The 25,432-nt window shown below is 33.7% G+C and overlaps 1 protein-coding gene across 1 annotated transcript in view; it reads left to right on the forward strand.

Moving 5' to 3' along the window:
• The window catches only part of LOC139504116 (transient receptor potential cation channel subfamily M member-like 2), a 100,718-nt gene that overhangs the window by 71,661 nt on the left and 3,625 nt on the right, over window positions 1-25,432 (forward strand). The window contains exons 13-15 of the mRNA XM_071294177.1: window positions 9,329-9,439; window positions 11,087-11,186; window positions 11,926-12,151. Coding sequence (XP_071150278.1) covers window positions 9,329-9,439; window positions 11,087-11,186; window positions 11,926-12,151 — 437 coding nt within the window. The remainder of the gene's footprint in view (window positions 1-9,328; window positions 9,440-11,086; window positions 11,187-11,925; window positions 12,152-25,432) is intronic.

Below are 25,432 nucleotides of genomic sequence, written 5' to 3' on the forward strand. Positions count from 1 at the left end.
CACCAAGTTTTTTTATAAACGTTTAGTACATGTATGCCCTGCTGACTGCAAATTTTGAGGTCGATTGTACTTGTAGTTTCAGAGAACATGTGGATTTTTTTTCAGAAGTGACGTAAGAACAATATTAAATTTCAATTTTTCTTGAATAATTGAGAGTTTGTTCCTTCAATAAACAGTCATGATTAAACAGTCATACAGATTGATTGATTGATTGATTGATTGATTGATTGATTGATTGATTGATTGATTGATTGATTGATTGATTGATTGATTGATTGATTAGTTGGTTGGTTAAACACGTTGGATAGGGTAAATTGAAACACGGAAAAAGAAACAAAGAAGATCTTGGACCCTATATTAAACACATGAGACGGAAACATGATTGATTGATCATGATCATGATTGATTGATTAATTGATTAGTTGGTTGGTTGGTTAAACACGTTGGATAGGGTCAATTGAAACACGAAAAAAGAAACAAAGAAGATCTTGGACCCTATATTAAACACATGAGACGGAAACATGATTGATTGATCATGATCATGATTGATTGATTGATTGATTGATTGATTGATTGATTGATTGATTGATTGATTGATTGATTAGTTGGTTGGTTGGTTGGTTGGTTGGTTGGTTGGTTGGTTGGTTGGTTGGTTGGTTGGTTGGTTGGTTAAACACGTTGGATAGGGTCAATTGAATCACGGAAAAAGACACACAGAAGATCTTGGACCCTTTATTAAACACATGAGACGGAAACATGATTGGTTGATCATGATCATGATTGATTGATTGATTGATTGATTGATTGATTGGTTGGTTGGTTGGTTGGTTGGTTGGTTGGTTGAACCCTATAAGAAACACATGAGACGGAAACATGATTGATTGATTGATCATGATCATTATTGGTTGATTGATCATGATCATGATTAATTGATTGATTGATTGATTGGTTGGTTGGTTGGTTGGTTGGTTGGTTGGTTGAAATTCAAACACACATAAAACTGTTTAAATAGTGCCAAAACCACATACATTGATGACCTTGACCTTTGACCTTGTAACCTTCGTCAAGGTCATTGCTCCACAAGGTCATTGCAAAAGACCCTATGGGTCAAGGACCTTTTGTTTAAGAGTTTTGCCTAAAAATGGCTTTTTAAAAACCATCGATGGGAGTTATGTCCCTTACATGATGGTAAAATCAATATAGTCATAATGTAATAAAGTTGCCCCTTGAAGTACCAAGCATTTTTCACTGCTTAATTTTTTTGTATCTATAACCGTTCAAGAGTTATAGGGAAATCAAAGACATATGAAAATCTAAAATATGACCTTGACCTTTGACCTTGACCTAATTTTCTAAGTAAGGAATCAGGGGACTCAAATAAAAACATTCCAGGGTTATACGGTTAACGGTTTATGAGTTAAAAAAACATACCGACAAATTTATTCCGTAAAGATAGATAACTCCTATAAAATTTCTTCGAATCGCTTCGATCCAAATACGCCAAAAATTACTGAGGATGTAACGAACAATTTGTAAAAAGAATTTTGTCGCTTTCTTATTATGTTACGAAGGAGATGCACACACATGACAAACAGTGAATAGGGAGATAACTCTTACAAAGAAAATGGTTCGGCTTAGCAGGGTGAAATTTAAAAGCGCATAAACTATACGATACAATATGAAAAAAATCTAAGCGACATATTGCGAAACAAACATTTATCGCAAGAACAAAATTTGGCGGAAGAAAAAAATAATAATAATAATAATCAGAACAAATACAATAGGCTTTCCACAGAAAAGTGGAAAGACCTAATAATCAGAACAAATACAATAGGTCTTTCCACAGAAAAGTGGAAAGACCTAATTAGAGCCTTGTCCAAACCTATCCTTACCATCAAAATCTCAAGATATTTTTGTTTACATAAAACTGAATTTTTTCACCACTTTGATTGGATGCCGTCAAGTGAGGAGACCACAATTTTGACATCTGATTGGACCTATATGTGAAGGAAATCCCCAACCTGTGCATCCAACTAATTACTTGTGTAGTACAATAGCCTAGAATTTACATTCATTTATTTTTTCAGTCCACATGATGCAATTATATACCTCAATACTTAACTATAACAAAATGTCTGCGTGGGACACATGTTCTGGTACACCAAAACTGGTACCTGCCACCTGTAGTCCTTCCTTTAATCACAAAGTGATTAAAAATTCATCTAGAGTTGTCTCTCTTTATCTTTTGTTTGACATTAATTCACAAATACCAAACTTAACTTTATACAGACTTTCTGTATATTATACTCATTTGTGTAGAGGTTTCATCCTCTGTTTGTCATTTATATCTTTTACAACTAATACAAAAACAATCCCTTGAATTAACCATACATTTTATTACACCAACTTGTATTTACATTTTCATGACTAGAATATACATTTTTACTTTGGGGCATTACTTTGGCTACAGAGTATTTTATAATATTTTGTTGAGGCGCCAGGGTAACTACCGATTACCTATACACAATGGCTATCAGCTGACCTATGTTGACATAGTGTCATAAAACCCCTGGTAGTTAAACACGGTTACACCACCACCTACCATGGGGAGTGACCGGGGAAAACACTCGATTTACCAATGCTCCAGTTATTAGTGCCCCACCTGTTGGCAGGTGTAGGCCTCCCCTCTATAAGATGAGGTGGAGGAGGTCCCAGAGTTACCAATCTGTAGACCCCACCGTTACCACTAACCACATTTTTCAAACCTGAAAATTGTAGAACTTGTCAGGCCCAGAGCAAGGGCCGAGTGAAATAATCCCCCAATCACTACCAGTCTCCCTGGACCGCCACATGAGAGCCCCAGTCAGCTACCAAATCTGACTGAGGTTCTCACCTCCACAAATTTTTTATTATTGAATCATTGGAAAAGTTGATTTTGTTGTGCGTAGGAAAGACTCAACCCCCCTTGTATATTATTTAAGAAAACCTGATTTCCAGTTTGTGACAAGTGAGTTCCATCTGTTCTGTATAAAGACACTTCACTTGCCCTAATGTTCTCATGTAATATAGCTTTTCCCCCGTTTTCTATTACAAAGTTTTTGACCACTGAATTCACTCTTTTCCTCTTCTGTTCGATTATTGCACCCGCATTCAAGGGGGCAAAATGCCAGTATCTACGCTGTAGCATTGAAGACCATATTATAATAACATTTTTAAATAAAGCCTTGTAACGTAGGATAGAACATTTTACATTTTCGATTAAACCCTTCCCTGTCAATTCTAAATCTGTCAAATCATTAGCTCCACAGTGAATTATTGTTAAATTTCTTTTTGCGTCCAGTAGGGAGTCCTAATCTTTAATCTGTAAACCAGGTTGCCCAATCCAGTATGTTGTTACACCTTTTGACCCCAGTCCCAGGTTGTTCCTACCATATTTCTTCGCCTCTACGTTGGCCCAATGAAAAAGGGAACTTCCAACAATCCATAAAATCTTGGGACCTGTGAAAACCTGTAGCTTGTTAGCCTTTTGAAACTAGAAAAAATGTAACATAATATAGCGAGAATAAGCATGCAATTTCCATCTGCCTAATCTCATAATTACCTCCTCTGAGACCCCCAATTCTAAAACTTTGTGACCTAAAATGACCTTTACTAATATGAAGAAAATGTAAAGCTTTTTCCAGTATACTACTGAATTGGTATCTAGTTAAAGGCATACCAGCATAATGGATAAACAAATCTGTATTGTTACAGGTAGGTCGTACCTTTAAATATTCGTTAATGAGTCGTACCGGACAGTAGTTTTTTCCGTTCTCAGGTATCAACAAAGTAACAGACTTTCCCTTTTAGACAGTTTTTGACCACCTTACTCTTAGCTCCAGGACTTTTCTCCTAACTAAAATATCAGAAATTGTTAAGTTGAGGCCATTTATAACAGACTTGGATTTTGAAGTAGTGATTTCCCCTACTCTTAGCAAACCAAAGAAGGCAACAGAAAAAACTGCTGAAAATAAAGCAGCTTCATATTTATTCTTACATACTTTATCTAAACAACTAATCATATCTGATAACAATTGCACTGTAATTGGTGCTCTAACATGTCTAATGTCATTACGTTTTCCCCCTTTGAATTCTTTTTATTCCTTCTAATGCCTTTCCAATTATAAAGAATTTTGTAGTATCCTGTATCCCTTGAATTTTATGATGGTATGAAACTCCTGATATATAAGATGATATGGTCCACCCCCCGAAAGACCCTGTACTAACAAAAAAGCTATAAAATTTAACAAATCATTGACTGGCACCGGCCAATCCTGTTTCAATTTATAAGATGATCTAAAAGTACAAAGTTTTGACAGAGCCAAATTGTATGATTTTTGTGTATTTTTGGACACACCTTGATTGACAATATAATCAGCCACCTGACGTAAATGTTCCAAATCTGTGCTGGAATTTTGGTTGGCCACTGGTCTGCTTCTGGAGTTAGGCTTCTGAACTTTCCCCACTGATAGCGATAAAGACAATCAGCAATTTGGTTTTGTTTTAAAGGGAAATAAATTGCCTTAACTAATGTATTATTTTTTAAGTTCATTAAAACCATCTGTCTTACTAAAATCATAACTCTACTTGATTTGCTAGTTTTCATATTAATGATTTGAACAACCGCCTGATTATCAACATGAAAAAATAACTTTTTTGTTAACAAAATAGGATTCCCAGGACATAAGAGCAGCTACAACTGAAAACAACTCTAACAATGTCATATCTCTAATGATTCCAGTCTCAACCCAATGTTTTGGCCATATGCCTTGGGCCCCCTGACCTGCAAAATAGATCCTATACCCGCCTTTGGACCCCTCTGCACTATCAGTGAACAACTCTAATTTTTCATTTGAAACCCATACATTGTCTGTTATTACAGTGACACCATTGTCTTGTTTTAAAAAGTCTAACCAAATTCCTAAATATGCTTTCATCTGCTTGTTTACTCGAATTTTGTAATACGATTTTCTTATCCCGATTGTTGAATTTATGAGTCTGCGAAATAAGGTGCGTCCTGGAGCAACTACCTTACAAGCAAAATTCAGGAGCCCAAGAAGGGATTGCATATCTTTAAGAGTTATTTTAGAACTGTCCAAGGTATCTCTGATTTTTTTGTGAGAGTTTGACAAGTTTTTCATTTGGAAGTCGCATGATTAAATTCTGTGTATCAAATTCTATACCCAAAAACATAAGTAATATAGTCGGCAAAGTAGTCTTGTCACTAGCAATAGGAATACCTATTTTGTTGCATACCTCTTGGAATAACTTCAAAGTATTGCCAACTTTTGATGTTTGGCTCGACTCGACAAAAAGAAAATCATCTAAATAATGGAGGATATCATCATTTCCGCTTTTTAGCTGTATTATCCAATGCAAAGCTTTTGCAAATTTCTCCCACAGGGCACAACTTATTGAGGCCCCCATAGGGAGCATTTTATTAATAAAATATTCACTCTGAAATGTTATCCCCAACAAATTAAAATCGTGCGGGGCAATTGGCAACAAACGAAAAGCCGCTTTTACGTCACACTGACTTAATCGGGCAAATGTTTTGTGTCTATTAATCAAACATGCTGCTTCGTCCACTGAACTGTACTATACTGAACAATGATCTTTATCAATAAAATAGTTTTTTGAATTATTCTCAGGATAGGATAAATGTTGAATAAGTCTGAAATCCCCATCTTTTTTTTTTGGCACTAGCCCCATTGGTGATACCTGAGATGTGGGAAAAGGTGGGTATCTGACAGGACCAGCAATGCGACCATGTTTAACTTCCTTCATTAATTTTTCTTTAAAATTTTTGGGTAGCTGTAATGCACTTTTTAAATTAGAACTCTCCCTTGGTTCCCTAGTGCCAAAATATTTTAATGAAAAACCGTATTTGAAACCAGATATAATTTCATGTGCTACATTGTTAAGTGGGTAAAATTCTAAATAATTTTCCAAGACTGATACTTTTATAGGAGTATTTCCAAATGAATAAAAATAAATACTTTGTGTTACTTCTTCCTTGGGCCCGGTTATTACATTGGGCCTTTCTCATGTTTCTGTGTTTGCCACTGCATATTTCACATATGTGTTTAAACCTACAACGAGGGAAGTAGGGACAGTCATTACCATTATTATAGTATTTACATGACATATTTACACTCCCACTGGTTACCTGTGATTGTTGATGTGTTCTATTGTTTGAAAGTGTAGCTGCACTTGAGTTATAATTAGCACGATTTTGTGTATTTGTTCTATTACCCTGTGATTGCACTGACACACTGTTATGTACTGTTGGAGATGTGATGTGTAATAGCCAATATTCACCGTGTATATTTTCCCAAGATAAATTTGGATTCTTTTCTATTTTTAGCCTAAATTGCTAGTCATAGGTGGCCCAGTTTTCTGACCTTGTTGCCGCTAATCTTATATCGCGCATATATTTTAACAATTCCTGTGCCCGTGTGCTGTATTTTTCAATGTAGACACTCATTAAAATCATGAATGCTGAAGTCCATTCATTTATTGACAAATAAACCCCCGACGATCTTTTTTCAATGCAAATTTTCCCCCTTTTTTTATTTCAAATCGCCCTCGTCAACCTCTTCCATTTCTTTTTGCGTTCTCAAAAGAGAATGAAGCTCTATAAACTTTCCCTCCCAAATTTTTTCTTTAATTTTAAAAGACACGTGTTCCCCCACTGTGTCATGAATGCTAGATTCTTGTGAAGGAGTGAAATCAATGGAATTATTTGCAATTTCGTGAGGGGAAAGCCCGTGCATCTTCCTCCGACTCATTACCTGATGAGATATCAGTAGTTTCCTCAGTTACTTCTGCCACCACATGTCCGACCTCTTTTGTTTTCTTTGCAGGTCTTCTCCGGCCAGCTCCGTCTTTCTTTTGGGCAATTTCTTCGGGCTGCACTTTCTTTCCTCCTGTCCTGCTGGTCGTTCTTCTTTTCTTCCCCATGGCCCTTGATGGCGATCCTACGGCATTTCTCTTGTTAGGCATCTTCTTTTTGGATATTTTAACTTATTTGTGTAACACTTGCTTTCTTGTCGACAGCAAATTAACAAGTGTCCGATACGGGAATTCCAAAATTCTATTCTAGCTGATACGGGAGTTCCAAAATTCTGATTCATGCTGCGAGCGCCGCTATTGCCATGCCAAATATGGGATTGAGCTACAGGCTGCAACACGCACACACCCACACGAATATTTGATTGAATTAAACCAGATAATTGAAAATATAAAATTTTTATAATCTCAATTATTTTAAATGATAAACACAAGCTTTTTTCCATTGAATTAACTGTAATTTCTGTTTTATAAACACATTTTTTAAATTCAAGGCGCATTTTTTTTAAATAACTCATATTTATCAAATATTCATGAATGTAGAAAAAACGATTTTTTTGCTGTTTATTTATTAAATTAAAAAGAAGTGCATTATTGACACTTTCTTGAAACTTGATACACATAATCTTTATACATATAAAACAAACGTTATTAGTTTGAATGATAAAAATCAGTCGAATTATACATCTTTTCCCGATATCTCCCAGTTTGACATTGCGAAAACAATATTTTACGTTATCAGCGTCAAATAAATGATAACTCCCCTGTAACTATATCGTATGCCATTAATTTTGGACCTTGGTCCAGTCACAACTTCCCACAAGAGCATATGCAATTATTCGCTTATTGCTGTTTCAAAGACAGGTTAAAATCATCGACCAAAGTTGATTCTTGTTGATTTATCATGAAATAATATAATTTAATTACGGGTGCCACATGTGGAGCAGGATCAGCATTCTCTTCTGGAGCACCTGAAATCACCCCAAAGTTTTTTGTGGGGTTGGGGTTGCTTAATCTTTAATTTCTGTATTGTGTTTTATAAACTATTGCATGTTTGTCATTTTCGTTTAAACCCATGGCATCGTTAGTTTATTTTTTATTATGAGTGTGAATGTCCCTCTGGTATCTTTCGTCTCTCTTTTACACCACATATGCTGGTTGCTATGCAATAAGTAGTGTTACATAAGATATTTTTAAATAAAAGATAATTACGCACATGATGCATAATTGATCTTTTTATGTTAGTTTAGTTTTTATCACGTATTTATACTTTTAAATTGTGCTTGTTATCCATGAATTGAGCGTGGGTATTTTCAAGTATCAGTTGGTTACCAGACATTTATGTCATGAATAAGTGTTGCTAAGGAGAGTTTCGCATCTCGTAACGCACAATTTGACTGTTATTGTGTTTTATTTTATCACCAGCAGGCTTCAAGTGACTTATTTTGTACATTTTTATTAAAAATCATCATTGAATATTTTCAGCCTCAGTAGGCTGCTATGCAAAAAAGATGGTTGCCATGGAGATTTTACATATTTTCTACTCAATTGAATACACTTTTATGTGACACATATTTTGTCAGTACAAATTAAATCATATGTGCATTTTTTTTAATGATAATGACCCCTATTAGGTGACAAAATTTGTAGTTTTTGTACAAAATTGCTTCCGAAACAGCATAATGTTGGGTAGCTGCCACCAATAAAAATGCAATAGTCTACCCAATTTTATTTTTTCTTTGCATTATATGATAGTCATTTCTTTTTTCAGTACCATATTTTATATTATATGCATCTGGATTTTTTACAATTTTGATCCAAAAATTGCTTATTTTTGTGTAAAATTTATAAACTTGAAGCCTTTGATTTTCCTGTTACCATAGCAACCATAAATAAACATTTTTTTAACAAAAGATTTTTTTAACTGATAATTTTAAGGTTATATAATTAAAATATTTACTTGCAATAACCACTATTCTTTATTCTGATATAATATTTCATGTAGAAATAAATATCATGTTTTTTTTTTTACCTCAAATAATGTCTCAGATTCACTAGTTTCTATGGTAACCATTATTTAACTGTCAAAAAAGTTTTTTTCCCTCACAAATGATCGTTATTGTTTGTCGTATGATCTTTTAAGACTAAGATGATTATTTTAAGTAATGTTTGCTGATTTTTTTATTTTTTTCACTTTCCAACTGAAGCTCTATGCTTATTGGCACAGCCACTTAATATCTCCGTAAAATGCAATTTAAAAAAATAACAAGTCGATGAAATAATTCCAATGAGTTGTTCGCTGCAGTAAGAAGAATACTCATCATGCCAATGATATAGTTTTAAACCAAAAAGTAGGGCATTTTAGCTTTACGATTGACTTAAAGTAAACACACGTTTTCTGGTCGCGTTCATTAATTTGGAAACTTGTCTTTTGTAGAAGATGAAATAGGTATAAACGATATTTTCAAGCACCTTTTTATCTGGGCAGTCCTGATGAACCGCAGAGATTTGGCAATGTTGTTTTGGAAGAGAGACGGTGATTACATATGTAAGTATTTTACTGTAATTGAAAAGTATATGAATCAATATCTAAGGTAGTTCATGGGTATAACACCATCTTAAATTGTACGGGCACAGTAAATAATCGGTCTAGTTCTTTGCCCAAATATGCAAAAGATTAGGGGCAGTAAGGCCTAGTTTTGGCCCTAGAAAATGAAGTTAACTTTTTCAAATAGGCACATTATGTTTAGAAATGCATAGGGTCATGACATATCAATGAAAAACATTAAGAGTATTATATGATGACGTCACAATTACGTCATAATATGTATTGTTTTTACAACAACGATGAAAAATACAGAATTTATGCAGTTTTCTATTGTTATTTCTGATGTGGAAACATCGTGCACAGCCAAGAAACAACAAAATAATTTAACAGAAGCTTTATTATAACGACAAAATCTCACCAAAAATAAAGTTGTTTCTTGGGTGCGCACAAACTTTTTCAATCTAAACTATTCTAAACAATTTGATGAAAAACAAAGAAAATCACGAATTGTTACAAATTATGCAAATTAAGTCATGATTTATTGCCATTGTAACTTGTTCAATGTCCAAAATTGTTTTGTTTTTCTGAATATCTTGTACCTTAGCTACTGAACAGTAATTAAAAAAAAATGTATGACAACTTTTAAATTTGCAGTAATTTTTGGACCAAATAAGGGTCTTATTGTCCCTACTCCTTCGGAGACAGATTTAAAATTGATTGGTTGCACTGTTTGTTTATATATAGAAAACTAAGTTATTCATTGCATTTTCGAAAATAGTTTTAAAATTCAAAATATTTGTGCTTCTAGAATTTTTTTCTTCAAATAAGCAGATAACTCTTTTAGTACAGATTTATACTTGACATATTTGAAAATTTACATATTTTACTTGTAGAATAAAAACAAAATTCGGTGACACCATATTTTATATTTTCTTAAAATGTATTATAAATCCTATCTTTTAAGAATTTATTTTTAAATTCTGTCTTATAGATTTTTTTTATACACAACAATGTGTTTTTTCATGAAAAATCTAAGTAAATTTTGGCAATTTTGAACGACTAGTACCTTGAAAAATAGCCCGAGACCTACACTTGTTATACTTTAGTTTAAAAACATAGTAAAATCTTCATTTTGGCAAAATATAAGAAAATGCTGTCATTTTTTTCTATTCCCCTGAACTACTATAACATTCATAGTGAATAATAAATGCAGATCCAAATGGGTGTCCAAGAGAAGTTGTCATTAAGTGTATACTACATTTAATAAAGGTGTTATATTACACGTTCATTGTATAATGATCTTTTTGTTGACTAAATTTTGCTAGGAATAAACAATCACTGTCTAATGTTTTCTGTATTTTTTTTTTTGACTATATGTTTTAATGCCATCAACGCTTCGCGCAAAATTGCATTAAGTGTTTTCTGTGATCGTCCGTACTCCCGCCATTTCTGACTTCCAATTTTTCGTTCCCATACTATCATAAAAATTTTCTTAATCAAATCTTTCACAACACTAAAGGCGCATTAACTAAAAAACGTTTGAATAAACAATCGAAATATGTACACTCGACATGGGGTTAATTTGTGTCTAGTTCTATAATGTTTTGTCTGCTTCTAACTGTATGCATTTAATAACAACTCATCTAGATTCTGCATTATTTGCAAGTTCACTTGCTAAAAGGTTGGCTGAAACCGCAAGCGCTGAAGCATTCATGGATGAACAAACTGCTTTATGGGAAAGTTCTAGGTAAGGTATAAATTACTGTACACAATTTTCATTATGAATATATTTCATATTTAACACTTTAAATACGTCTGATGTAACTAACAAAACGTGTCAATTCACGGATTTGGATTATTCCGTTGCAAAACGATAAACCTCATACTTAGAACATAAAGGAGAATGTACGATCAGAGCCACGTTATAGGCAATTAAACGGCCTTGAACTTTGAAAAATCCCTATCCCGTCCAGAAAGAAAGAAAGGCACCGACATGAAACAGAAGCAAATGATACCAGATGGACAGTCAAACTCAAAGAACATAGAAAAATAAGAAATAAAACATTTCAATCGTTCTTGAAGGCCTTACAGTTTTCCTTTATTACTTGCATCTACTTTATATCGTGGATATTTGTCTTCTTTTCACTTAGAAATGTATATCAAAAAGCAAAATGAAAACATTTTCGAAAAGAACATCTCAGACCAACACATTTCCGATGAGTGTATACCTATTTCGCCTTTTGAAATACATATATGATCATGTTAAAATACCGGGAAATAGTCAAAAGTATCACTGACTATTTTTTGTTGACAAAAAGCACGTCACACAACTTTAATCCTTGTATGTATGATGATTTTGTGGTGCATGTTATATGGTTATATGGGTACTTTAATTAATACTCGTGCTAAACATGCACATAAACACTATAACGCCATCTTGTTTGTTATTATGGTATTCATGGTTCATTCAGTGATAATTTATTCAGACATTACGAAGACCTTGCATACAGTGTGATGACAGAGTTATACTTAAATGATAGAAAGCATGCTCGCCAGCTGTTGGTGAGAGAAGTGAAAAGATATAATTCAACTACAATTTTTGAAATAACTAAAAAATTTTCACTGATGAAGTTCATGGGACATGCTGCATGTCAAACAAAGCTGAATAAGATTTGGAAGGGTCGTATAAAAGGAGATACATCAAATTTAAAGGTAATTGTTTTAAGCTGTGGCTAAACAGATACATCGCTCAATAAAGAATCCATTGAGAGTTACACGTGTTGCTTCTGAAATGTTGATTTTTTAAAACTGTGTAAGAGTATCATAAAGCATTATATTAAAAATTCTACACTTAGGAGACTCTTTTACTTCTCGTACGAATGCTGTGTAGTTTAAACATGTTAAACTTAGAAAATGCATCAATGAAATTGTCAAGAATAATATGATAATTGTAGTAATGTGATTCTACATTGAGAAGCGTATAGTCAACGCTTTGTTTCCCTCAGTTTTAGTTTGCTACCCCGATTTTGTTTTTTGTCCATAGATTTATGAGTTTTGAACAGCGGTATACTACTGTTGCCTTTATTTGTGCCTCCGACCGTGTGTGTGTTCGAAGCAAATGGTTTGCGAATAGTAGCTTTTTGGATGACTAGAATAAATTTTTCTGACTATTGTTGATTTGGGAGTTTATTGGTCAATAATAAGGACCTATATCACTAAAACTAAATCGATTTAGACAAGTGGTATTTGAAGATATCGTCCATTTACTTTGTCTCAGTGCTAGATTTATATAGAAATATACTTTCTAAACTAATGAAGAAACTTAGGTGTCGGAGAAGGCAGTTATCAGTTCTTGGATAAATAGATAAACGATCATTGTCACTGTTTTTCCTTTTTTACATTTTTGTTCGAGCGTCACTGGTGAGTCTTTTGTAGACAAAATGCGCGTCTGACGCAAATGTAAAATTTCAATCTTAGTATGTTTGATGAGTTTATTTACTCAAATAGTAAATTAATTATTTATTTTAGATAATTGGCCTGGAAATATAAACAGTTCTATTTTGTTCAAAGTGAATGCACACATTTGTTCGTTTGGTTCTAAATACAATTTCTGTAAAACTAATGTTGAGCGGTTGCATCTATTGGTACAAACTGACAGATTCGTTGCTAATATAAGTCTAAGAGCTGAAAAAACTTACCAAAAATCTTTTCCAGAGTCAATAGTTATCAAAAGTACCAGGATTATAATTTTATACGCCAGACGCGCGTTTCGTTTACATAAGACTCATCAGTGACGCTCAGATCAAAAACAGAAACAACCATTTAGTAACACTATAAAATCGAAATTCCTTACGTCATAACAAATTAGCTTTATTTGTATAGTTGTTTAAATAGTTATAAAATTACTTTATTCCGGTGTTTATCTAATAGGGTATTCCTAATTGGGTTTTTAGGCTATGTATTTTTTTTTCTGTCATATTATGTTTAATCATTATGAATATTCTTTTTCTACATATATTGTATTTTACAATTTTGTTCTAACGATAGATAAGGTACATCAAAACGTCGTGAATTGTTAAATCGTCGTGCAATCTGACCAATGACGTGGTGGTAATATTGCATTTATTTATTTATGTATTTACAAGATTGATCGTTCATATAAATATACAGTTATAATAAATTACATTGTTTAACGCGAGCGTACATTTTAAATGAATAAATGGAATGAAAACTACGGTTCCTTATTTGTACATTGTGATTAAAAAATCGTATGTGTAATTATTGTCATTTGTTTCCAACTCTGTCTTGTATTGTTCTGGTCGTACTTTTGCAAATATTCAATTCAATGACTGCATCATGTGTTTCTATCAGTTTACCATAGTGCTATCACATGGTAAGGTTAGAAATTAATAAGAAACCCTAGTTTTAACTGTTTATTTGTCTTATCTGACCGTTTAAATTTAGTGACATAACTGCACGGCCTGATTTTCAATTAACAGTGGTAAGATAATCTTTGCAAAGAATTCTGCTCAAACTTTTGTGAAAGACGGTTTTAACTTTAAAGTGTTGCGAGAGTTTATGTTCTATGTTGAAGGTACTTGTATATAGTGACCTGCAATACAAGTACTGTTCCATTGAGTTTGGTTATATGTCTTCTGTTTCTGTCCCTGACCCATGTTTTCTGTGTTTGGCATGTGTAGTGCATCATGACATAAAACATTGTTACATGTACCGTGATGAACTTTCGTGCAGGACTGCTTTGTGTATTTTTGACATGGAACTCTAAACCAGACTATGACTTTTTGACTCTTGACCTTTGCACTTTGGGTGTTTCATCATGATACAGTGTGTTCCTTTATATATTACCCTGACCTAGAAGTATAATTCTAAATTGACCTTGCTTCTGAATATGTAGCATGAAGATGTATTGTCATAAGATGGTGAGTCTCGTGGTACGAGAAACTTCATATCAGCTTGACCTTTGTCCTCATTGTACAATTTGTATATTTTGTTTGAATTATATGGAGGATGGTCTGATTGCGCTCATACCACATCTTCTTATATCTATATTAGATATGTGTGTTAGTTGTGTGTACCACGATGACCCTTTCTTCAAAATCTGCGTTGTGTTTTTTTTTTTTGTCATGGAACTCTTGACCAGTCTATGACTTTTTGCCTCTTGACCTGTGCATATTGGATGTGCCTATTGGTATGAAGTCCGCTTCCGGGCGAGAGATTTTCCCACTTTGTTAAAAACCCATTGGTGACCTTCGACTGCTTTTTGCTCTTTTGTCATGTTACTGTCTCTTTAACAGAATTCACATTTCCATTTATAATTTTTGAATTGAAGAATGCTTTGATTAAATGAAAACTAAATCTTTAATTGCCGTGAACAATTAGAGAGAACATTTACTGCTTCAGTAGCACCATGTGCTGTCAGTTGTGATGAATAATTTAAAATGTTTCAATCATTTTACCTTTGATTTCATTTCATGGACATGTAGATATGAATAGTCTTGAAAAATCACACAGAAGGTATACGCATATCAATAAACTGAACTCTGTGCAAAATTTTTTTAAAGTACACTTCGACATAGAGCTCAATCTAGTGAAACACTTTTTTTATGCTGGTCACTGTCTGTAATCAAACTGCACCGCAATCCTAAAAAAATATCCCCGTTAATTCCAAAGGAAGTAAATAAACTGTTTACTGAAATAAATGTACAATATGTCTATTGGCCACATATGCCCCTGTTTGTGAAAAAAACACAAGTAAACTTCCACATGTAGATGCAGGATTCACGTAATTTTGACTGTTTTGTGACCATAAGCATATTGTGTATAAGTTTCAAAACATTTGGTTGAGGCAAAATAAAGTTAAAGAGTAGAAACAACAGATTTAGCATTTTTCCTATCTTAAGGCTACGTGTTGATATTTGTATCATTAGTACTCGTACCAACTTCTTATATTTAACAACTCATGAACAGTAACACCTCCCAATATCGAACTTGATAGACCTGTGTTATAGGGTAATTAGCTTTACGTATAAGGTTTTTAACATTTGATTGAGTCAAACTTATTAAGAAGAACGAAAACGAAAAATTCATAATTTTCTAAAAGTTTTTAAAGGAACATGATAACTCATGAACGGTAAAAGTGACGCTACCAAATTTCAAATTAATTCTTTTTTATGTGGAAATAAGCATTGTGCAGGTTAAGGAAATGGTGGAGACCCCGCTAACATGTTCAATCCCGCCTTAGTCAGTATGCATGTGCCTGTCGCAAGTCAGGAGCCTATACATTTGTCCGTTTCTTTTCTAGTTTGAATTTCGTTTTATCGTATGTTTTTCTATGTTGTGATGTTATGATATTGTTTCATCCCGCTGCAAATGTTTGCACCTGTCCTAAGTCAGGAATCTGATGTACATTAGTTGTCGTTTGTTTATGTAATTTATACGTGTTTCTCGTTTTTCGTTTTTTATATAGATTAGACCGTTGGTTTTCCCGTTTGAATGGTTTCACACTTGTAATTTTGGGGCCCCTTCATAGCTTGTGGTTCGGTGTGAGCCAAGGCTCCATGTTGAAGGCCGTACATTGACCTATAATGGTTTACTTTTATAAATTGTTATTTGGATGGAGAGTTGTCTCATTGGCACTCATACCACATCTTCCTATATCTATTTGCTCATTGTTGAAGGCCGTATGGTGACATATAGTTGTTCATTTCTGTGCCATCTGGTCTCTCGTGGAGAGTTCTTCTTTGGCACTCATGTCACATTAGGTGGAGGGTGGGGATCCCGTTAGCATGTTTAATCCGCCTCATTCTGTTTGCATGTGCTTGTCCCAATTAAGTCAGGAGACTGAAATTCATGAATTGTCGTTTGTTTATGTGTTACATATTTGTTTTTGTTCATTCACACAAACAATTTCATTATAAAAATTCGCCTATGAAGTCGTCAACTGGTCAAGTAGCTATAGATGCATATATCGTTGGCCAATTGAACGACAGGTCCTAATTTTGTTGTTTTAAAAACATCTAGAAATATTAACGGAAATAAGGAACGAGTAAAGGGAAATAAATAAAAACAGAACGACTGAATTAAATAAAAGGACGTTCGATATAATGTATATTTCGTTTTATTTTTAAAATCTAAACGATGCTTTATTTTTATCTAGATTCCTAATCAAAATTATTGGAATGAGGAAATAAATACCTTTAATACAGCTTCTTTTACCGTCGATCCTGAAATGTGTAATGTTATAAAACAATTTTAGCGTCTTTGACCTACTTTATCTTTTTATTCGGATACTTGTGGTTATCTTCTCTAAGTTCAACGGGGACATTAGAATAATCTAGAAAAGAACCCAAATGGAACCAAGAAGTCGGGTTGCAATAACCAAACAACCCGGATGTTGAACCAGTTACCATGGTTTCGAACCAAAGAACCCGGATAGAACCAAGGTTCAGAACCAAACAACCCAGATGGAACCAAGGTTTAGAACCAGAGTGCCCGGATAGAACCTTATTGCATTCGGAATTCTCATGACTTTTTATACCTTCAACGTATTTTTCAAATCATTTATTTATTTAGTATATTCATATATATAATATAATATATAACAAGATTGATCGTTTATATAAATATACAGTGTTAATTATCATTGTTTAACGCAAGCGTACATTTTAAATAAATGAATTGAATTGTAGTGACCTGCAATACAAGTACCGTTCAATTGAGTTTAGTTATATGTCTTGTGTTTCTGTCTCTGGTCTAGGTTTTCTGTATTTGGCATGAGTAGTGCATCATGACATAAGACATTGTCACGTGTACTTTCGTGCAGGACTGCGATGTGTACTTTTGACATGAAACTCTTGACCAGACTATACAATGACTTTTTAATTCTTGACCTATGCACGTCAGGTGTGTCATGATGATACAATGTGTTCCTTGGTATATTACCTTGACTTCAAAATATAAATTTCAATTGACCTTGCTTCTGAATATGTGGCATGTAGATTTATTGTCATAAGATGGTGAGTCCTGTGGCATGAGACACTTCATGTGAGCTTGCCCTCAATGTACGCCAACTTGTATATTTTGCTTGAATTAAATGGAGAATTGTCTGATTAGCACTCATTCCACATCTTCTTATATCTATATTACATATATAAATATATTTGTTAGTTTTGTGTACCACGATGACCCTTTCCGCAAAATCTGCTTTGTGTTTTTTTTTTTTTTTAAGGAACTCTTGACCAGACAATGACTTTTTGACTCTTGACCTATGCATATGTTATGAATATGGTATACTCGGAACTACATATAACTGGTCTTGCTTTTACCAATGTACATTCGGACAACTACTATAGGACTTTTATGTTGAGTTTGTGAGCCCCGGTTTACACATCAATAACCTCTAGAAAAAATGTGTTTAATCCTTATAATTCTTCAGCCAAACATTTTTTTTTGTTGATGGCTACTATATATATATATTTACCATCAAAAGCACAATGGCAAGTCGTAACTAATGAGTACGCCGCCATCTTGACTTTCTAAAAACCATAAATGTCCGATAAATACAACAGAATCTTAAATGAAACAGCACCTACCTCAAAAACTTCATTTTAATTAAATTTTATCCGAATTTGAAGCGTACACGTAACGAAATAATCTTTACCTTGAAAATTTCCATTCGTATGACGTCGTGTTTTGCCATGACGTAAATTCGCCAAATCCTTCATGAAATTTCGCGGAATTTTATTAAATTAAATTTTTGTACATTTTCGAAGATTTAGTGCAACAAATTTATTTCTTTTTTTGTTATATATGCACTAGAATAGTCACAACTGTTATACAATTGTTTTTTAATCTCAATTTGCTGAAAATCCCGGGATCACTGCAAGCTTGTGTATCGCGCATGAATAGATTACAAATTTAAGTAGTTTCGGAAACATGGTTTATCGAAGTGTAAACTTAGAGAAAAATTCTAATTGACCAATCCAATTCAAGTATTTATAGATATGCAAATCATATAAGAATTATCACGTCATATTAAGGAATTCCGGGATTCGCCATGGTATATTTGGCAGTCATTACCCTAGTTGTTATCCAAATCGGACGTCCCCACATTGATGAGCGGCCTATTAGACGACTATTGACTCAAGCATAGGATTGTTATATTTAGGTAATATAACGCATACACATAACCCTATAAAATCATTACAGGTGTGTCAGAAGTCGGAACGAATCCACTAATTTACACTGAGAATCGGTGACATCCATTCGCGCCATATTTTCATATTTTTTCTTTGTTTTCGCGAGAGGAAAATCTTTGTTGCTTCTCTCCCGCGATTGTATTATTTCATGGCGCGCTGATTTATCAGTACTATTGATATTTGCGCGAGTGATATATTCGTTTCATATCTATATTGTGATTATCAGACTATCCGTGTGATAAAAAATCCCATCCCCCTTTTTGTAACACATTTACAAAATACCCAGATTTGCATACACCTTGAGAATAAGACAAAATAACCTTATAAACAAACTACTAGTGGATAGTTTTTGATTATCTATTTGGTTTATTTCAGGTTTTGTTTATTTATATTAATACAAATCAACACATTTTTTTTTTCATTCATTGATATTCCGTTGAGCGTCAGATATCATTTAAATGTTTTTCTTTTGTTTTTCATAAATTATTGATACAACTGTGTGCGTTAGATCTTCTAATGTCATAGTTGTTTTCAAATATTTTTTTTTTTTCATTTTGTTTAATTGTCTTGTCGGTTTTACCGTCTGAAAAGTGTTAACTCATTAAAGAATGTGTTGATAATAAACTTGCACTGTACTAAGTCTACTATTTGTTGTGAATTGTGTATACATACGTCATTGTTTACAATTTCATGTCTGTGTTTAAATAGTGTTTTTTTTCTGAGTTTATGAATTTGTATATTTGATATTAATAACAAAGACAAATATTAACATATTTGCATGTGCAAATTATATGTTTATTTACATTTATGCATATGTGGAAGTTTTGAATATTTAGGTCCCTTGATTTATTATATATGATGATATAATCAGGGTTATTAAAATTAGTAAATTTCTGAATCAGCTTTGGGCGTCAGATCCTCTGATGTCATAGGTGTTTTCAGATTATTTTTTTTTATATACACTTGTGTTTTCATTTACAAATCAAATAAAATCAAAATACCAATGTTTCTAAAATTGTGATTGTATGTACGACATGTAGAAATCTACAGGTGTTTGATCTTTTGTTTTTAAATCTTGTTTGTGGGTGTAGTGTTTTTTGTATATTGTAGTGTCACACAATTTGTATTGTATATATTTTGTGTGTAATTCCTTGTAATTTTCGTTTTGTAAAGCTTTTATTGTAATCTTAGTTAGTAAATCACAACTCAATTCAAAATATGAGTAGCTCAAGTAATTTTGACGGAACAGTGCCACTTGGATGGTCTCTGCTGAAAGCCGATATTGAATCTACAGCTGAATAGTAAAAAAAAATGCAAACATTGGTATCGAGAATTTCTGGAAAAGCACTGAAGTTCTATAATAACAGGTCATATACAGTACAAGCAGACTACGACACATTTTGCAAACTCTTTAACGACCGATTTGACTCCGTTGGCAATTACTCGTTAGGGAAAATCTAGAGAATATCTTTCCATATCCGGATGAGTTGTTGGACGAATTTACAGACAGGATTGAAGAGTTGGTAGAAGGGGCATTCCAAAATGAATCAGAAAATGTAAAAGAACATCTGATTATAGACTATCTTACTAATGCTTGTTGTGATGAAGAAGGGAAAGAACTTGTGCAAGCTGTCGCCGAAAGTTCAGTGTACGAGGCAAAACGTTACCTCTGTACATTAAGTAAAGTAACATCTAAGAGATATTTAAAACTGAAAAGTTTATGGGAACCTAAAATGACAAATAAAATAGATGATATTAATTTCAAGATTGAAAAGACCGAAGACCACGATCCTATTGAAAGAAGACAAGAAACAGATGAAAGTGTTGATTCCAAAGAAATAAGTAGAACAATTAACAACAATGAACCAGAATGTTAAACCTAACTTAACATTGGAGTAAAGTGGAATGTAATGGAGCAATGAAAAAGAAAGGAGCTGATACCAATTTGATAGAAAAGACGGAAGTCCACAGTCCCGTTATGATAGGACAAGGAACAGAGAAAACGGTGCATCAAGGAAAGACAATCAAGAAAGTATCAGACCCAGTAATAGAACACCATGCAGCACCATGCCATTCCAACGTTGAGAAGGAAGATGCAGTTTACACAATCGAAAGTCCCAATCTAAAATTGGGGTATTTGTCAGATCTTTCTTTAAAATACTGAAAGCTTCTTGACATTCATTTGTCCATATAAAAGACTGATTTTTTTTTTCAGTTAATTTATGGAGTGGACGGGCAATATCTGCAAAATGAGAGATGAACTTGCGATAATATGAACACAAGCCCAGATAGGACCTAACTTCCTTTACATTTTTAGGAACTGGCCATTCAGCGACTGCTTTCGTTTTTCCTGGGTCAGTGGCAACACCATCCTCACTGACTACGTGTCCCAAAAATTTGACACGTTTCTGGAAAAATCTGCATTTCTTTGGGTTTAATTTTAAATTAGCTTGTTCAAGTCGATTAAGGACTTCAGCAAAATTTTCAATCTGTTCCTCAAAAGTCTTGGAAAACACTATTATGTCATCTAAATAGACAAGACATGTTTCCCAGGTTAAACCTGATAACATTTTCAGCATAAGTCTTTCAAAGACAGCAGGGGCGTTACAAAGTCCAAAAGCTAACACGGTAAACTGCCACAGCCCACTACCAGGAAATGAAAAGGCTGTTTTGGGGCGTTCTTCTAGAGTAATGGATACCTTATGATATCCACTTTTTAAATCGAGCGTGGAATACCATTTAGACCCTGCTAGAGCATCCAAAGTATCGTCTATGCGTGGGAGTAAATGGCTATCCAAAATTGTATGATGATTTAAAAGGCGATAATTAATACTAAACCGAATAGAGTCATCTTTCTTGCGCAAAATTACTACTGGGGAACACCAGGGGCTTGTGCTAGGCTCAATTATACCTTGTTCAGCCAATTAAGCTATTTCAGCCTCAGCTTCTAGAATTTAAGCAAGAGGAACACGTCTAGGACGTTGTTTAATTGGATGAGCTTGACCTGTGTCAATAGAATGCTCTATCAGCTCAGTTCTATCGATGTCTGTCTCAGACTTGGAGAAAGAATTTTGAAATTTTAATGAAAGTTCTTTAAATTGAACTTTTTGATTTTCTAATAATTCATTTATATTACTATCATATACAGTTTGGATATGATCAGGCATAGGGATATTTTCAGCATTTGTTTCAGTACTACCAACTGCATTTATATTCTGACATGGCTCAATCATGTCAGCTTCAACTGGTTCTAACATAGCAGCTACAGTATTTTTTTAACATGTTCTACATTAGACAGATTTAAAATTTTAATGGGAATGAAACCACTATTTGGTTGCACCACAGCTTTTGCTATTAATAGTCCATGTTTTTCTACAAAATTTTTAACAGGTTCCACTAACCCTGTTTTTCCCCTTACTATTGGGTCTACAGCTATACCAGAAATAATAGTTTCACTGGAAGGGGGTAAGACAACTTTTTCATATATTGAAATTCTGCAACAGGAAACTTGCCCAGCATTTTTATATTTAAAACATGGCCATTCCTGACCTCTGTATATTATACAGCTTTTACTTAATAGAACATCACATTCATTATTTGTAAGAAAATCCATACCGAGTATACCCTCGGTTGGCATATCTGCAACCAAAACTGTATGTTTAATTAAATTTTTCCCCAATCTAAGATATGCTTCAAATTCACCAATGAATGGTGAAATTTCACCAGTTGCAGTCATCATATTCATTTTTACCGGCGTAATTTCTGGCATTGAGGATGGATTTATAGTTTTTAGAAATTTTTGAATTAAAATGGTAAGACTGGCTCCCGTGTCAACCAACATAGAAATATGTTTACAACATATAGTCATATCTAAATAAAATCCTTCCTCAGATGTCTTTGAATTATTTATCCTGACTGTGGAGGGTCATTCGTCTGTTGTCGACCTCTGCCCCATGAGTTCGACTGCTGGTAGTTTCCCTGACCCTGATTGGAATTTTGGTAATTATTGTCCCTCTGCGAATTATTTCTATTGAAATTTTAATTATTTCTGTTGTTGTACTAATTATTCCCCCTATTTTGGTTGTTGTTATAAGAATTTTGTTTTTGCTGCTGTATTTTCTAATTGAGGTAATTCATCAGCTTGGTTTGGAGTATCTGCACCAACTGGGAACACTGCTTTTGTTTCATTTGAGCCAATCAAATTTTTACACCTATGGTTATCAGCTTGTTTAAAGGTTTCAAACCTAACAGCTAAAACGTCAGCCTCATTTATGTTTATGGGCCTTGCTTCTCTTATTCTGAGACGCATTTCAAGGTCATGTTATGCATCTATAAATTGGTCCAAAGCCAATATATCTGTTACAGAGGAAGGGGCACCAGGATAAGCACAGCGAGTCATTTTTTAATATCTTGACTGAGGACAGATAGAGATTCATTATCTTTTCTTACTCTGGTCTGTAACTGAGCTCTGAATATCTCAGACCTATGAACTGAACCAAATCTATTATGAAGGGCATCAACTAGGCTATCAAAATCACGCCTTTTAAACTCGTTTAATTCATTTAAAATGGCTCTAGCACCCCCTTTCAAACTGCTAGCCAGACAGAGTGACATTGTATTATAATCCCAACCATTAACTTCAGCTAAAATTTGAAATTGACTGAGATATTCTTCTATATCATCAGTACCATCATAAGGTTGTGGTTTCATATTTACTTTGTGTTTTTGTGTAACACCAGCATAATAACTTGGATGAGATTGCATACCCCTTGTATTTTGACTATTACTAGTATTTTAATTTTGATAACTGCATGTTTCAGAAATTGAAGGTATACATGTTGTATTCTGTGGCGGTTGTTGTTTTTGTACTGCATGTGTTTTTATAATTTTAGCTTCTGGAGCAATAATTTCTGACCTTTTAGATTGAATTTGATCAGATTTATACTTTTGTTTATTAAACTCTTCTCTTAAATTAAATATGTGTTCTTCCAAATGGTTTTTCAACTTTGATTTTGAAATTTGTCTTCCATCATAGAAAGATTTGCTGCATTTTGTTGTGTCACCATATGAAATGTATCTCTTATTTGATTTGTGAGTGATTCAAATATGTCTCCTACTGCAGGTGAAATAGCTGGTAAACTATTAGATTGATTGTCTGTTTGGGTAGATGCATAAGAACTCTGCGAACTTGTTCTCATTTCATGTGTATTATTCACCACTGTATCATCACTAGCAATTGATAATCTATCTGTTGGATAACATTGAATTAAATCTGACTGCAAAGAATCATCCATTTTAAAATGATTTTATTTTTTCAAACTTCACCAGATACTTTTTTTTTTTTAATAATTTAAAATTTTTTGATCCCACTTCTGACACCAGTGTAACGTTCCGGGGTTTTCTTGTCAGGTTATACACCCGTAGTTACTTTTGCAGGCCTCTGGTGAAGGAAGTAATAATAAAAACCACAATGGAGTTCATAAGTTGTATTAAATATTATTATCAATTCAGCATAAGTAATTCACAACAGATACAGTAGTTCATAAAACACATGAATAGAGTTAATATAAACAAAGATACATTTTATTCCTAACTGCCATATTATAATTCCTATTGCACTTGGTGCAAAGAAATCTAGTCGGTGCAAGAAACTTAGTCGGTGCAAGAATCTAGTCTGTGCTAGAAATTTACTTGGTGCACACCGAGCAAATAATTTCAGATACTGCTTGGTGCAGGTTATATATTTTTAACCTCATAATTCTATAAGGATCATAAAAGACTAATATTAAAATATCTAAAAGCTTTCTATTAAAGAAAAATACTTTTCACCAAGTAATTCCACTTGGTGCAGCACCGAGCAAATCTGCTTGGTGCTAGCCAAAATGTAAACACAGAGTACGCTACTTGGTGCAATACGGCAGACGCAGGTTTTATGATATTCTCCGAACAATGAATTAAATTCTCTTTACAAAGTTTTAGAATAAACAATTATCAATCTCTGGTTAAATCTTAAATGATTTTGCGTCATGTTACTGCATACGTTTAAATATAATTTGCTTGATGCAATATAATTTCGATTGCAAGTTGAGTTCTGCGAACGTTCTGCATTGAGGTAAAAATCCTACTCGGTGCACGCAAACCTTGCTATTCATACTTTGGCCCCGCCCACAAATATGACGTAGTACACAAGAAAAACAAAACATGAGGAATGGCATTGATAAGTGAAAGTAACCATAAACTGAGACAAAGTGTGCAAATGCACCATCAAATGAAGATGACACATCGATTAAATAGAATCATTAGATAGGTTTAAGTACAGGTAAACCACTCCTCTCAGAAAAATACCATACGAGGCGTACTCGGGGACATCTGCATGGAGAAGTGTTGAACGGGGGCCACAAATTACACACGATGAAAATACACGTTTAAGTTTATGAAATAAGGCCAAGGGCCAGAGCGTAACACTTTGTTAATCTATGTATCTGTCAATTTGCTTAGTTTCTATAATGTTCATTTTTTCTGGACTTTCGTACTCGAATTTCTTTTTAACTGAATTTTTATAATGTGCGTATTGCTGTGTGTTTGTTGTTCTACATTGGCTAGAGGAATAAATGAGTATACTGTTGGGATTTCACAAATCATGTTAAACACCGCTGCATGTTTGAAGTCTGGAGATTCTGGCCTTTGTTAGTCTCGTATGTATTTAACTTAAGCTATTAATATCGTACGGAGTTAAGTATGACGTTATTTATCACTGAACTAGAAAACAATTTTG

The sequence above is a fragment of the Mytilus edulis genome, chromosome 14 (assembly GCF_963676685.1).
Source record: "Mytilus edulis chromosome 14, xbMytEdul2.2, whole genome shotgun sequence".
Lineage (NCBI taxonomy): Eukaryota > Metazoa > Mollusca > Bivalvia > Mytilida > Mytilidae > Mytilus > Mytilus edulis.